The 17,154-nt window shown below is 40.4% G+C and overlaps 1 protein-coding gene and 1 long non-coding RNA gene across 3 annotated transcripts in view; one reads left to right on the top strand and one right to left on the bottom strand.

Moving 5' to 3' along the window:
- The window catches only part of LOC149545897 (uncharacterized), a 178,291-nt gene that overhangs the window by 40,324 nt on the left and 120,813 nt on the right, over nt 1–17,154 (bottom strand). The gene's annotated exons all lie outside the window — the stretch shown is intronic.
- LOC149545898 (uncharacterized) overlaps nt 1–17,154 on the top strand; it is a 169,302-nt gene that overhangs the window by 32,598 nt on the left and 119,550 nt on the right. For both annotated transcript variants that reach the window (XM_089790872.1, XM_089790873.1), the window contains exons 5-6: nt 16,333–16,582; nt 16,737–16,953. In XM_089790872.1, the coding sequence (XP_089646998.1) occupies nt 16,333–16,582; nt 16,737–16,953 (467 nt within the window). The remainder of the gene's footprint in view (nt 1–16,332; nt 16,583–16,736; nt 16,954–17,154) is intronic.

Raw genomic sequence — 17,154 nt, 5'->3', positions numbered from 1 at the left:
TTGTCCTGATGGTGTGAAGGGTTATCGATTGCTCCACCCTACTACACGAGTTATTCATTGAGAGGAGTGTTTAGTTTGAGGAGGGATCTTCAAGCTCGCTTTCTATCACTTCTCCAACTCCTTCTACCCTGACATTAGAGTCACTTGGAATACATGACAGATCTTCTGATGAGTCAGATTCACCTGACCAGTCTTCTACCTCTACTTCTGATGCAGAAAGTGATTCAGAGAACTCACCTCCTTCCTCTCCTAGTCATCATTCAGAGGTTAATGATTCCACTCTAGATTCTCCATCTTCCTGTCCACTTTGAGCTAGACAAACCTTGTAGTCTGCAGGTGATTGGGTTGGGAATCCATCAGACACCAGGCGAACTCGTTCACAATTCCAGGATGCTCCACATGTCTTCATTGCTACTGCCTCAGATCCACAGTCCTTTCATGAGGCTTTTGGTATTCCTTAGTGGGATACAACTATGTGGGAAGAGTATAGTTCCTTGATGAGGAACCACACTTGGGATCTTGTCCCTCTTCCTAAAGGAAGAAAACTTGTTCGATGTAAGTGGATCTATGGGACAAAATTTGTAGCAGATGGGTCAGTTGATAAACACAAGGCTCGCTTGGTCGCCAAAGGATTCTCCCAAGTTCCTGGGATTGACTACTCTGAGACTTTTGCGCCAGTTGCTCAAATGAATTCCATTCGAATTGTTCTTGCCATTGCTACAACTAATCGTTGGGAAGTACATCAGATGGATGTGAAGAGTGCTTTTCTTCATGGTGACCTTCATGAGGAGATCTACATGGAGCAGCCATAGGGCTTCCTTCAGGATTCTTCACTTGTGTGCCGTCTTCGGAAGTCTCTCTATGGCCTCAAACTGGCTCCTCAGGCTTGGTATGCCAAGATGGACTCCTTCATTTTATCAGTTGGGTTCACTCGGTGCCATTTTGATCCTAATGTCTACATTTTATAACAGGGTGATTCACTTCTATTTTTGGTTTTGTATGTTGATGACTTGTTGATCACAGGAAGTTCTTCACCCACCATTAAGGCTGTCAAAGTGGCTCTTAAGGAGAGTTTTTTGATGACTGACTTGGGCTTGTTGCATTACTTTCTCGGGATTGAGATCCTTCAATCTCCTTCTGGGATCACCATCACACAGTCCAAGTATGCTCTAGATTTACTCCCAAGGTTTCATATGGCTGACTGTAAGCCTGCTCCGACTCCCTTCCTTTCTGGAGTCAAACTTGAGGCTCAATGTTCTTCTCCACTTGTTGATGGCACTTTGTACCGCCAACTTGTTGGGAGTCTCATTTCTCTGACTCATACGAGACCTGACATCTCCTATGCTATAGGCAAGGTCTCTCGATTCATGCAGGAGCCCCATTAGCTGCATTGGAAAGCAGCCAAGCGGATCTTTCACTACATTTAGGGTTCTCATAATTGTGGGATTCACTACGCAGCAGGTATTGAGCTTGATTTGGTGGGCTACACAGATTCAGATTGGGCAGGTGATTCTGAGGATCGCAAGTCTACTTCAGGGTATAGCTTCTCACTTGGGTCAGGTCCTGTTTGTTGGTCGAGCAAAAAGCAGTCTGCTTTTGCTCTATCTTCTACTGAGGCTGAGTATCGGGGGGCTGTAAATGCCACCACTGAGGCCATTTGGCTTCAACATCTTCTCATTGAGTTTGGTATCCAGATTAGATGGCCATCAGTCATATTCTGTGATAGCCAGAGTGCCATTCAGAGCTCAAGGAATCTGGTTCATCATCAACGGACCAAACACATAGAGGTCCACATGCACTACATCCGGGAGCTCATCCATGGTCATGTCATTGACCTTTGCTATTGTCTAACTTCCGAGCAAGTTGCTGATATCTTCACCAAACCCTTCACTGAGAGCAAGTTCCTTCATTTGCGAGCTTTGTTGGGAGTGCGGGATGCTTCATCTTTTGGGGAGCCCTCTTCCTCTCACTCGGAGTCCTGACTTTTTTTGGGGGGTCTCTTTTCTCTCTCTTTTGGGAAATCTTATGTACATGGGTACCTCATCAGACTTGACTTGTCGGGACCCATTTCTACATCCACCTAAGCTTCGCTTATGGGGGGGTGTTAGTGTAGTTTTTTATTTTTCCTATTTTGCTAGGTTTTTCTAACATTTTAATAATCTCGCTTAGGTTAATAAAGCATGTCTTATTAGGTGAATGGTTGTGAGGTGTAATAACCCCAATAGGTTATAACTTCTTCAAACACCAAAAATATTTATACTTAAGTTGTTTGACATTTCGTCAAACACTTTGCAAGCAAGCTCTGATACCACTGTAATGACCCTCCTCAAATCTGCTTTCAAAAAATGCTGATGAAAGCTCAAGGAATTTCATCAAACAATTCACATGCCAGGGACGTATGACTGATATAGTATTTCAGTTGGCTTTAAATTACTCTTTTTTCAATTTGCATCAATGAGAAACTTGTGTTAGAAGACTCCAAATGGACTACACAATGACCTAACGTGAGTGTGCTACTAATTTTGACAATATTCAGTGCATATATATGATCTAAGCATGAGCAATGAACATCTACAGACAACTGACATTTTTACAAACAGTTGGTATGCAAACTAACTAGCGGATAAATAATGATATTAAATTGCTTAAATGACACTAGCAACTATTATCTTCTTAATTGCAATGAAAATTACAATGCTCATGAAATATGGCCAAGACTTTGGCATTTACATGGAGTACAAATGATAATGTTGGTATAATGCACACTTACAACTGAAAGCTTATAACACCCTAAAAAGCAATACGAACAAAAGAACCTGGTTGTAGATGGCTGTAATAATTTCCTTCAATGCTGCCCCTTCTGCTTTGCTTTTTTTGAACTACTTTTTCGGCCTGTTTTTTCGGTTCTTCTTTTTCGGGCTGCTTTTTCGTACTCGCTTTTTCAGCTTGCTTTTTTCGGTTCTTGTTTTTCGGACTGCTTTTTCGGATTGCTACTATGTTGAATCTCAAGACCATATCTTTCAATGGCGTCAAGATTTCTAGCTTGAAGGGATTTCGTCCTTCAAACTATTGAGATAATCTCTAGAAAATTTCTCAATTTCTTTGATATTTCCAACCATGTTTAAAAGAAGCTCTTCTATTTCTTTTATAGTGTTCTGACAAGAGCTCCATCCTTCGTTTTCTCAATGTGGGATAAAACATAACTCCCTTTATGTAACTTATGTCTCCAATGTGTTATAAAATAAAGGGGACTCTTTTAATTTAAATATTTCCTACAAACTATAGTCTATGCATTAATAAAGTTAAATATTTAAATTTAACTTTATAAAATAGCTTTATCAATGCATAACAAATCTTATCAATGATAAACTAGTCTTCTTGTCGATTTTAAACAATTACCATCGACATACCGTTGCCACTGGATGTCCGACCATGTCCAAGATGACTTACTATAAATAGTAAGTATGCCCAAAGTTGCCTCAAAACCCTTCAGAAAGACTTGTAACTGAAACTATCTAGGCCAAATGGCCTCTAAGCCCCTTGAATGTCCTAGTTAGCCTACGGGACCGTGGGGAAATAGGCTAACGAAAACATCATGCTATAAATGCTAAAAAGGGGACATTCCAGTCCACCCTTCCTGAAATTGCTTGTCCCCAAGCAATAGCTGAACAACAAACTAGTCACTCCACTTGGATCCCAAATGTAGTCATGAATTGTATTGCTATCAGTCAACGTAGGCTCCTGCAACAACCTCTGAAAAATCACCAAGAGGAATCCATGAATGAATCGTGAATCACGGTGCAACTGAACTCCAAATCCACTACTGCCACAGTCAGGAACCCACGAGGCACAAACTCTAAAAATATCAGACCCCAAGTAGAGTAGATCACCGAAATTGTCAACATAATAAACACCATCCACACAACCCAGCGTGTTATGCGGAATGCACACTCCAACTCTGCTACAATGGTGACCAATCCCACATGAAACTGCACAAAATACAGAAAATCCACACACTGTACATCTACTGCAGTTAACACAACTCTGCAAATTATCGACCACTGTCTCATAACCATAACACCCATGCACTACTAATGGTGAATAGTCATTACACGGTATATAGCAAAAACGAGAGCCCAGTCCAAACCTATCTGCCATCAACTCCTCAACACATGGATCAAAAGCAAACCGATGAACATATCCTGCAGTATAATGCCGGTAAAAAGAACCAATCCCAGTCAAAGACTCATCTTGCAGACGTGATACAACTAACTGTGACTGATCATCAACTAAGTCAGAGGATGATATAGCCAAGAGTGCAGAATCAACAACATCACTAGTTGCTGTGCCCTCCAAGTCAAACATATCACAATGCTCAGTTGCAGCGCCCAACTTAGTTGAACTTGCCTCCAGTGGAAACGGACCAAATATGCCAATACTAGTGTCGTGGGCAGATATATCCTCATCTCCATTGGCTCTATCAACCTCGACCATGGACATCCGCGGATCACCAGACACCACGGTCCGTGATTGTACAGAATCTGGTAAAGATTGAAGTCGTTCTAACTTCATGGTCACTTTAGCTAAATGAAACTGTGACTCCTTGAAAGCCAACTGTGTACTCTCAAGAAACTTAGGAGTCACCTCGAGCTGTTGAGTAAGCTTACTCACCTCATCTTCCTTGACCAATAATGCGTCATATGCTGTACTGCTCCACTCCATAAGATAATCTCTATCGGCTACCAATTGCATATAATTCTGTCTCAGAATTCGGATAGCCTCCCATAAAGAGTGGATCTCTGTCAAGGAAAGATAATTGCTTCCTTGCTCATCACTAGCAGGAGAACCCCATCCATAAACTGCTAACAACTGACGAGCAGCATCGAAATGCTCGCAAGCGATAGAAATGTCTCACTCGCAAACTCTCAGCTGACTAGACACATGATTGTGCCGACTGGTCGCACTCCTATACTCTATCCCTAGTACACTGTCCAAAGGAGTAACCTTAGAATAACTATCATCTGTAATACTCAGATCTTGGGACTCTTCTGTAAACTCTGTCATATCTGAGAGATCATTAACCCATTCCAACAAGAATGGTCGACTGCATATATGAACAATGCCCAACACAGGTGTGTAAAAACTAAATCCAGCATCAAACAAGCTGTTGGCATGGATGAGAACTACACCTGGCAAGCTACTAATAAAGTCCATGATGGTGCAATAGATACTACTACCAAAGAATGATAAATATCTCCGGTCAAAATGATCCCAAGTACTAAGATAAGGATCCCAACATCTAATCCATGAATGGAAACCAACTGGCAATTCAAGTAAACTTCTCACCTGAGTAATGTGAACAATACCAACTGACTTCACGCACCTGTCTACAGTCTTTGAATCCGGAGTGTGAATGCTAGACGTACTCATATCATCATCAATATGTGACCTGACTGTAAAAGGAAACTGAGTCGCTGCTATATGCGCTAACTTCCAAACTGAACTCACCTCAAGACAACGCTCGTCCACATGTCTCTCAGAATCCTGGAGAGCCAACTGAGTACACACCAAGGAATTTCGAGTATCCTCCAGCTCATGAAAAAACCGGTCAACCTCCTTCTCCTCCTTCTTCACTGCATCTAAATAGATCCTTGCAAGATTAAGGATATGATTGCGATTTGAAAGTAGGTGTATGTAACTTAACTTCATTGCCTCCATGCCTTCCTTGATCTATTGTAAGTCGTCACAAGAAGAACCTGTTGTGACTCCTTTTTGTCTCTCCTGCAGTTGAATCATCCAAGTGTGATTCTCAATCAATCCATGTATCCTGTCATGATGAGATAAAGCTATGACAATATTCTTGTCCCTTGTCTTTAGCGGGTGTGCCAAACCAAGTAAAGAGCTACTAGCCTCTATCTCATGTGAAGAAGCATCCAACTGTGCCTGATACTCACTTTCTGCAAAGTCCCGAATGCTCACTTTTGATCAACTGTACTATCCTCAAACATGACAGTATCCTCAACTACTGTAACTTCATCCAGCCCAACTGTACTGGAATCACTATCTGTGTCAATCACACAATCCGGTGTGCCTATGATATCACCTTTTGATGCAACTGGCTCAACCTGCACAACATCTGAAACCCCTTCTGCCTGTGAAGATGATGCAAATAAACCATTACCTGAAGATGTGCTAAAGTCTCCTTGTATTGAATCTGCATGTCTGTTAAACTCCTCATACAAGTTTTTGCCTGTCATAGGGAAGGTATGATCCTTAGGCCTATCAAAGCGTTCAATCAGTCTCTTCGTAAACTCCACATATGAGGTAATGTGTGCATGACCCATAGTGACCATACCATGGTGGCACCACTTGTGTGTTAACCCATCCAGGTGAATTGCTGCATACTTAATAGCTTCTTCCGCAGGCATAGGGTTCATTTGAAAGTATGTATCAAGCTTTTGAACCCAAGCTCTTGCTGTAGACTTCCCCGAGCCATCATAATATGGTAATTGAAGTTTCCCTACTTTCTTCCGTAGCTCATAGCTCTGGTTCTTGTCATGTCCACGAGGCATATGCTTCATCCGCACATCTATATACTCCCTAAAGGTAATTGCAGCAGTAAAATCTGGACCTCCGGCTTTCCAATCTCTCCTCAGCTGGTCCTGTTTATCAGTGATTTGGGGCTCTGGTATGGGCCGCTTTGGAGCTCTAGGAGGAAATGTGGGAATCATGGGCCTCGAACTCACTGTCCTAGCTTGTTGGGGTGCATGACCGAAATTGTTCCCAACTTGTTCACCTCCATTATGTGTCCCATCCTGATTATTCCCATTCTGATTGTTACCATTCTGATTATTACCATTCTGATTATTTCCTCCACCTACGTTAGCATTCAACCCCATTTGACGAGCCATCATCTACATCATAAGCTCCAATCTCTGACTTTGTTCCTGTGCTCTCTGCTTTGCTGATCGTTGTCCCTGTGCTAAGGTGTCTAATAACTGTAAGAATCTTTCCTTTGCTTGATCTGGACTGGCATTCATTTTGTCAAACATTTTTCTCTCTATCTGGCTAATCCAAATTCCCAATAAGACCTCCACAGGATGGTAGGAAACCACTCTGATACCACTGTAATAACCCCAATAGGTTATAACTTCTTCAAACACCAAAAATATTTATACTTCAGTTGTTTGACATTTCGTCAAACACTTTGCAAGCAAGCTCTGATACCACTGTAATGACCCTCCTCAAATCTGCTCTCAAAAAATGCTGATGAAAGCTCAAGGAATTTCATCAAACAATTCACATGCAAGGGACGTATGACTGATATAGTATTCCAGCTGGCTTTAAATTACTCTTTTTTCAATTTGCATCAATGAGAAACTTGTGTTAGAAGACTCCAAATGGACTACATAATGACCTAACGTGAGTGTGCTACTAATTTTGACAATATTCAGTGCATATATATGATCTAAGCATGAGAAATGAACACTTACAACCAACTGACATTTTTACAAACAGTTGGTATGCAAATTAACTAGCTGATAAATAATGATATTAAATTGCTTAAATGACACTAGCAACTATTATCTTCTTAATTGCAATGAAAATTACAATGCTCATGAAATATGGCCAAGACTTTGGCATTTACATGGATTACAAATGATAATGCTGGTATAATGCACACTTACAACTGAAAGCTTATAACACCCTAAAAAGCAATACGAACAAAAGAACCTGGTTGTAGATGGCTGTAATAATTTCCTTCAATGCTGCCCCTTCTGCTTTGCTTTTTTCGAATTGCTTTTTCGGCCTGTTTTTTCGGTTCTTCTTTTTCGGGCTGCTTTTTCGTACCCGCTTTTTCAGCTTGCTTTTTTCGGTTCCACTTTTCGGGCTGCTTTTTCGTATCTGCTTTTTCGGATTGCTACTATGTTGAATCTCAAGACCATATCTTTCAATGGCGTCAAGATTTCCAGCTTGAAGGGATTTCGTCCTTCAAACTATTGAGACATAATGTCCAAAAAATTTCTCAATTTCTTTGATATTTCCAACCATGCTTAAAAGAAGCTCTTCTATTTCTTTTATAGTGTTCTGACAAGAGCTCCATCCTTCGTTTTCTCAATGTGGGATAAAACATAACTCCCTTTATGTACTTATGTCTCCAATGTGTTATAAAATAAAGGAGACTCTTTTAATTTAAATATTTCCCACAAACTATAGTCTATGCATTAATAAAGTTAAATATTTAAATTTAACTTTATAAAATAGCTTTATCAATGCATAACAAATCTTATCAATGATAAACTAGTCTTCTTGTCGGTTTTAAACAATTACCATCAACATACCGTTGCCATTGGATATCCAACCATGTCTAAGATGACTTACTATAAATAGTAAGTATGCCCAAAGTTGCCTCAAAACCCCTCAGAAAGACTTGCAACTGAAACTATCTAGGCCAAATAGCCTCTAAGCCCCTTTAATGTCCTGGTTAGCCTACGGGACCGTGGGGAAATAGGCTAACGACAACATCATGCTATAAATGCTAAAAATGGGACATTACATGAGATGTCACCTTCCTACATGTGAGCATCCATTCGCTATCTTGGGAAGATACTTTGCTATTTTTAGTCCGATAGATGGTTGCTCCTTATTGGTTGGTGTTGCCATCTCCTCCCTCTTCCTAGCCTATATAAGCATGCTACTTAGCTTGTATTTGCATCTCTTGTTTTTGCATCCTCTTAATGCTATTTTGCTTCCAGCATTTGCATTACTCTCTTGGAGACTAACTTTATAATGCTATTTTGATTTCGTATCATTCGCATTCATAGTTTAGATGTTTATTCTTTGCACTAGTTTTTTGGGTTATTAATCTTATCAGATTCTAACACCTCCCCCTTGGTTTTATCTAGCCAAGCTTTTAGATTATCTAACCAAGCTTCTAGATTGAAAACTAAAAGCGATTCTCCACCTATTCAGCATTGGTGGCAATGCAGCTACAAATTTCTCCAATCATATCAAGGAGACAGTTCTTTTTTTGAAAAATTGTGAAATTTTTTTTACACAACTATCTAAATTTATGGCTGGATATTCACGGGTTTTCTCACCAATGCTGAACTCGACATAGGTTGGAAAAACTCACGGAACAACAGTTCCAAACCGATGACAGAGTAGTGCCACAAAATGATGAACTATGGTTCAAAAATATCACAAAATATGGATGTCTGCGACAACAAGTGCCAACTCATCAAATGTCAACACATATCCAACATTGGGCGAGCTTCTCTAAGTATGACACCATGTCATGTCATGATGTAAAATATGCAATTTCTGATGGCTGCATAGACACTTGCCAAGCCGTCAATGCTAAATGAATGGGAACAAAAGACCCACGTGACAAAGGGTCGCAAAACAAAAAGAGAGTCCGTTAACAATCAGAACACATGCAAACTGTAAATAAGAAATAAACAGTGAAGCCTGAAATATGAATGCACACATGTCCTTATTGTTGATTTCATAGGGAAAGAAAATAAAACAAGCTTCTAATGAAAAGCATTAAGCCGCTTTTGACTGAAACAAATTTTATAGTATTCTTATAAACTAGATTTCAAAATTCTTGCTTTAACTGCCGCAAACCCTATGGCAGCCTTTGAAGTAGTGAATGCTGAGTATATAGTAGAACGTATAAATCCATATTAGAAAAGGTCATTTATCTCGATATTGATTTGTGTGTTCTACTGGTTCCTATAGAATACGTTTTCTCTCATTAAATTCATGTGCGATGCTATATATATACCACATCCATTCAATGAGTTTGGAATGCAATTGTGTTTATCGTACGCATAAATTAGATTTATGCATACAGACAATAGGAACATGAATAGCAGAACTCCGTATATTATTTGCATATGCCAAAACATTACATTATGCTTCTGATGATCATTACAATGAACCCAAACGGGGTATAAATACTTCTCGCCGAACCTTCCCGAAGGGGTCCGTCGGCGACATGACAATCCTAATCTACTTGTCAACTACAGAATATATACCGACGACAACATCCTGTTGGCTACACAATATTTACAAACGACATCATCCCCCCTAAAAGAAAAAGTCGTCTCTGGACGACAATTGCAAAATATCTAAGACAAATAAACAAAATATATTAACTGACTAACTACAACAAGATAGATCTGTTTCTGTTACATCACTCTCACATTCGTCTCGTGCCTGCAACAAACTGGTCTCCAACCCATGATGCATTTGTACCCTCTGCTAACACAATACTGTCTGCTTGATCTGGCTGAGCCTGATAGTCACTCGTGCTACTTTCTCTGCTTCCAACTCCTGGGTACCCTGAGTCAAGTGTTGCTGAACTGCCTTCAACTGGATGATCAACTCCTCATGAGCTCTCTTTGCATCCACCAAGATAGCCTCACGTCCAACACCTATTCCAAGTGCCTCTAGTACACAGACACTCCATGCCTATAGTAGCTCTAGGTCTCATCAACTTGTCACACTTCCCACGACTAATATCCGCAACGACTGGGGGTCTAGGGGCAACGCCCCTTGCCGCCAAGACCAAATTAGCACTTCGAAATTCACACAAAATTGCATGGAACACACTATTTCTGTCATTTTCTTTCGATTCCACACTCTTTTTGGCAATTGCTTATGTCTACCCTTCGCTTTGGCATAATGCATTACTCATTCCGAAGTGTTCCAATCTGTCGTCTTTTTTTTGTTTTGTTTTGTTTGCTCAGCTCGTTCGTTGATGTGCCTCTTTCATTTGTTCTGCCTCTCTATCACTCCCAAGTACTCTGATGCTTTTGCCTTTGAAGCTAAAGACAATCCACGGGAGATAGGGGATCACCCGTGGAGCCTTAAAACATACGCACGTGGAAGGTTGGAACATAACTCACGAGACCTTCAAACACCATTTGGAGAAGAGACATATCCCACGAAATTTAAACCATCGACCATGGAAATCTTAAACACCTCCTGCGAAGATCTAACATCGTGTGCGGAAATCCTACTACAGGCACAAGAGTCCGTGGACTTAGGTGTCCGCGGCCATGCATCCGCGGAACATTTTGTATCCGTGGCAAGGCGTTCGTGGGACACGTGTCCGCGGAACAGTCTGCGGGACACAGTGTCCGCAACCACACATCTTGTCCATGAAACTTCTTTGCAAAACTGGTGGACTGTATTGCTTGCCACCGGCTCCTTCCCCTTATGTTGAGTCCTTACTGAATCATAGCCATCAGGGACACTCCTACCTGCATCCATCCTCCTTTTGGTCAAAGGCTTAAAGAATCGAGAACTGGATGAATCATTTGAAGAGATGGCATCGGATGCTGATGTGTACCCAAATTTACTAAAATTAAGCCTACTCCCCCCCTTTGTGGAGGACATCGCAACATATTTATCTTTTGATCCGGATCCAGTACCTGTGGTACAACTTTCTTAAAAAGAACTCTTGCCTCCAACTTGGTTTGCACTTTTTAGAAAAGAAGTCTTTCGCCTGTTTTGTGTAACCTCTGTGGCCCATTGTGCCTGTAGTCGTTGCCTATCTAGTTTATTTCTTTGTTGTCGACACCTTTCTGCTAATTTCGTGGTGTGGTGTATTTTTTTCTTTCTGCATGGTCCGTTCACTGTGTACTGGGATCTTTCCTTTTACTGGGTTCATATTGTATGTTCCTCCCCACAGCTTCAGCCATAACTGCCTTCCCTTCTTTCGCTTCTCTGTATTCCTTCAAACTTTCATTTTCTTCTCCTTTCTCATCTTCGTCGATCCTTAACATATTACAGCGCGGAAAGAGTTCCTAGTCCTCTATCTACCAGTGAAAAAGGCCGTTGACAGAATCCAAATTGTCATCTGTTGATCCTCCTTCCAACCGTAGGACTCCCTCTTGATCTGGTTCCATACGTTGCCTCCCTTCATCTTCTTCTTCAGAATCTGATGACAAAGCTTCTTCCCCCACCATCTGGGTGTGCAAATCAATGACGAATTTCTGCCCTTTGCTTTCAAGTGATAAAGTGTTTTTCTTCCAATCATGTTTAACTTTGGCTTGAATAAGCCATCCGTGGCCCAAAATGGCATCGTATCCTTTTCTCTTCAGCGGAATCACAACGAAGTCGAGCAGGAATGGTTGTGTGCCAATCGTCACCGGTTGTGCCATCAAGATGCTAAGAGGTTTAATGTCGTGTTGGTCCGTTGTCAACAACTTGAATGTAGGTGGCCACAGTGTCGACTGTCGCAACCTCTTCTAGGTATCCTCGGGTAAGACATTCACGCCAGACCCTCCGTCGACAATTGTGTCCGTCAGCACATTTCCTAGAATCCCCATCTCGACAACCGCCGGATGTCGTTCGGATGTGAGGGCTAACAACATTGTGTCTTCTCCACCGGCGACAATTTCCTTCCCTCTTCTTGGTTCTCCTGGTAACTTAGCAGTTGGCGTGATATTTATGAGTGTCAGTCGGAGCTGAGGCATTGTGAGCAACAGATCGCCTATTTTGACGGGTACCTCAATTTGTAATATCTGCCGTACGATGTTTTGTTCCGCGGCGTTCCTTACCAAGGTGCCGATGGTGTCTTTCAGCTGAGAGGTCTCCGCCTACGATGCCTTTTCAATCTTCGCCCGCACTTCCCCCAGTTTCCTCTTTTCTTCTGCTGGGTCCAAGTACACTTTTGCTTGCCTTCGTGTAATTGCGAGAACCTCTTCATCCGCTCCGACAGTGATCAAGTTTACTCTAGATTTTAGGCACTTGGCATCTTCATGATCACTCGGTCCGCACCATCTGCATAATAGTTTGGGTGTATTTGCTGTTGGACACTCCCGGGCAAAGTGCCCCCACAAATTACAAGCTCGGCATTGTATGATCGGCCGTCCGTTCGCATCATACTGGATTTCGACTTCTGTTGGTATTGTTATTGTTATTGTTTTGCCCGCATCTATTATTCCTGTATCCTCCGGACGTGGCACCCTCCGTGCTTGTATTCCCGCTCCCTGCGGAAGCCTCCTGTGCGAGGAACACCTGTTGAGGCCCTTTCGTTTTCATGTTGAAGGGGCATTCTTTTGTGGAATGTCCCATGATCTGACAAATGTCCCAGAACTGGTTTTTTGGATAGGAGCCCTTTGTGTGACCTTTTGCCTTACATTCCGTGTACCATAATTCGCTTCCCTTTGTTTCTTTCTGCATGTTCTTGAATTCCTTCATCATCCGGATCATGTCCTTCTGGAGGGCTCGGATCTTTTTGTTGCTATTTTCCTCATCGCTACTTTCTTCTTCCGAGGATGCATCATCGTTTGATTCAGAGGAGCTACTCTTCTTCTTCTTCTTTTTCGTCTTTTGCTCACTTTCCAGGTTCAGTGCCCGGTTGTACGCTGCAGTGTATCACAATGGCGGCACGATCTTCATTTTCTTGTGCAATTTTGGGCGTAAGCCTTCAATGAACCACCTTTTCTGTAATCCATCAGCTAGCTTATTCTCCATTTTGTTGAACAAGTCCCTTCAACTTCCTGGCATAGACTTGGGTTGTTTCATTTTTCCCTTGTCTTGTATTGTATATCTCTGCTACAATTTCGTTGTCATCGTAGAGTAGTTGAAATTCCGCCCTAAACTCCTTTAGGTTATCCCAAGTGGTTAAGTTCTGGGGATCTGCATCGGCGACCAATCAATTGCGATACCTCGTAGGGTTGTCGAAAATTGTTGAACCCATTCGTTTGTATTAGCTATGCCATTCGCCCTCCAGATCATTTCGCATGTTTTACAGTGTCGGATCGGATCGGCCATACCATCGCCATCAAACTTAGGCAACTTTTCCTTTGGTCTCGCCATCACTATTGGATTTTGTGCATGGGCGCTGTTCGGTCCTGCAACATTGGCACTGTTCACCCCCACACCAAGGATCTGCACTCCCACACCGGCGGTCTGTTCTCCCACACCGGCAGTTTGCACTCCCACACCGGTGGTCGCAACAGCTGCGAACTTTGGTGAAGAAGGATTTTCTAAAGTTGTCCCTTTTGGAAGTGTATCTTGGACGAAGAGTTCACTCCACGCTCTTGCTCTCTCGGCACTTCGAGCTGTGCGAGTTGATTCTCTTCCCTCGGCGAATACAAATTCAAAAACTCCTCCTTTGCTTCTTCCACCAACTACACCTGCTGTTGAGTCTCCTCCAACAATTCTTCCATGCTTCTGTGTCCGTCGGCAATCTTCTGGAACCTCCTTTTGTGTTCGGCTGGCTGTGCCAAAATTAAATTTTCTTGTGCATTACATATTCCATCTTTTACCTTTATCTTATTTCGATCCTTGTTAAGCTGATTTGGCATTAAGCTTCATTCCTCCCTCCTTCCAGGTTCATAGGGCAACGGTGTCAAATGTTTACCGTACGGGTAAATTAGATTAATGCATACAAACAATAGGAACGCGAATAGTAGAACTCCGTATATTATTTGCATACGCCAAAACATTACATTATGCTTCTGATGATCATTACAATGAAACTAGACGGGGTATAAATACTTCCTGCCAAACCTTCCCGAAGGGGTTCGTCGGTTACATGACAATCCTAATCTACCCGTCGGCTACACAATATTAACTGACAACAACATTCTGTCGGCTACACAATATTTACAGACAACAAATTGAATAAACAAAACAGATAAAGCTATTAAAGTTTCACACCAGTAATTCGCATGATGATATTTAAAAATGTTTATGCGTTTCATTTAGGGAGTGCCGATACATGCAGTACCCTTTCTCGTTTACAATAGATTACAGAAGTATATAAAATTGTCGATGATTGTTAAAAACTACCGACCATTGTGCTGAGTGGCAAGAATTTATATTGATTATTATGCTAACTACATGGTCTTCCATGAGGAAAATTAAAGCTGACGGCATTCAAATGGTCTTCACCATCATTCATCCTTCAAGAGTGTAACCTCCTACGAAGAACTTTTTTTTTTTCCAAGACTTGTTTCATACAGAGATGCATCCTTTCAACTGTTACAGGCCTCCAGCATGGCTTCCCTTGAGACATTCAGCAAAATTGCCTTTGAAAGGCACAACTATATTGGCCTTTTTACCTTATTGATTTCTGACTATTATTTTCCTATATAATGTTGGGGTTTATACTCAGACATAAATTCATATTTAGCTATCCTTAAAATTTTCAATCTCAATATTGTATAATCAAAATTCTGGCATCAAATTTGCACCAAACTTCTAGAAATGATACCAACGAACCCACGGAAAGAGAAACAACGCTAAAATAGTTTTAGATTTAGTCAAAATAAATAAGGGCAGTGTACAGAGATGTACCCCGAGAAACACTTTTGAGAAGAAACCTATCAAAAACAACACTTTTCGTTATTGAAGTTAAGTGTTTTCCATACAAAAGGGTAATTCTTTGTAAACAGGCCCAGCACCACAGGGAACTACTAAGTGGTATTACAACAGAATGGGTATTACAGTATTACTAAGTGGATTGAAGAAACTACCAATGCAACTTAATATTTTTCTCGAGGAACCCATGCTTTTAATTCTCACCAATTATAGCTAGGTATAGGAAGGATGTACTATCTATATAATATATAGAAAGGATGATAACAGATGTTAGAAGAATGAATGTAGTTTGTGAGAAATGTGTGATTATCACTCAAGTATGTAAATGTTGTATTGATTTCTGTATTGGGAAGACACATTGGGTGTGTGTAAATTACATTTTTAGTTATAACTTGCATTATATTCATGTCAAATAAATGCCTTTGAACGAAGTAGTCAAACATTATAATCTATCAGGCAGTAAAGACTATTTAAAGCCTCAAATTTTTGCTGTCCTTCGCTTTGACTAATCTTATATATCTTAATTTCTAGTGTATGACTAATATGCTAACAGTATTTAGTAATTGCTATCCACTCTCAAAAAAAACATTTTGAATTTTTCAAAATATAATCAATATATAATATCTGTCTTACTTGACAGTTCATACGACTTATTTTAAGAAGTCATTTTGTTTTTTAATTATTTTCTTTACATACGTCCAAAAATCTATCTGAATAATGTTTGAGAATTAAGTTTTAAATGTTAAAAGCATAAAACAGGTGATAATTTATTTCCACTATTGATAAGCGACTAGGAAAAAGTATATTATCAATATAAGGGAAATTTGAAATATGAGTTTCTAATTTTAAACATTAAATCAGTTTGTGCTGCCAGACAAGGGTTGAGAATCAGTATAGGTGTTATATCACCTTACAGTGCTCAAGTATATTATCAATATAAGGGAAATTTGAAATATGCGTTTCTAATTTTAAACATTAAATCAGTTTGTGCTGCCAGACAAGGGTTGAGAATCAGTATAGGTGTTATATCACCTTACAGTGCTCAAGTAAGATACTTGGAGAGTAAGCTAATGAATAAGAATGAATGGATGAATGCCATTGATGTTGAGGTCAAATCTGTGGATGGCTTTCAAGGTGGAGAAAAGGATGTCATCATAATTTCCACTGTTAGAACCAACAAAATTGGCTTTCTTTCAGATCGGAGACGTGCAAATGTTGCTTTAACACGTGCACGGTACTTGTTTTCTATTTTTGTTTCTTTTGGTAAATGGTAGTCTGTAATTTCTTTGGTTTATTCCATTAGTTGCTTTTATCCTCACAAAGACGTTTTATCCTTTCATCATCATTAAAATAAACTTATATGATGCTATTATGGTGTCGATGTACAGATACTGTCTTTGGATTGTTGGAAATGGCTCCATGCTTATTAAAACTGAATCTATGTGGAAGGAGATAGCAAAGGATGCAATTGAGAGGAAGTGCTTCCTAGACCCAAATATAGACAGTGGAATGGTGAAAGTAATAAAAAATGTGAAGGCTGAAATGGACCAACTTGAAGATTTATTAAAGAAGGATTCAATCTTGTTTAACAACACAGTTTGGAAGGTAATGCCAAAGTTTTACATATTGACTCTGAAAATATTGAACTAGAAACAATTTTTTTTCTAAACATAATTAAATTTCAATTATAGAAATTGCCCGTTCATAAGAAAAAATTAAATTGGAAAGTAGAGGTTCATCACCTAAACTAAGCCCTCATTTTTTCAACCCATATATAATGTTTATATTTAACTATAAAATGAAATT

Source organism: Cupressus sempervirens, chromosome 7, assembly GCF_028749045.1.
Source record: "Cupressus sempervirens isolate cs-2001-9-10 chromosome 7, ASM2874904v1, whole genome shotgun sequence".
NCBI classification, from domain to species: domain Eukaryota; kingdom Viridiplantae; phylum Streptophyta; class Pinopsida; order Cupressales; family Cupressaceae; genus Cupressus; species Cupressus sempervirens.
The sequence above is the reverse complement of the archived record's forward strand: the minus strand, read 5'-3'. Positions and strand labels throughout refer to the sequence as shown.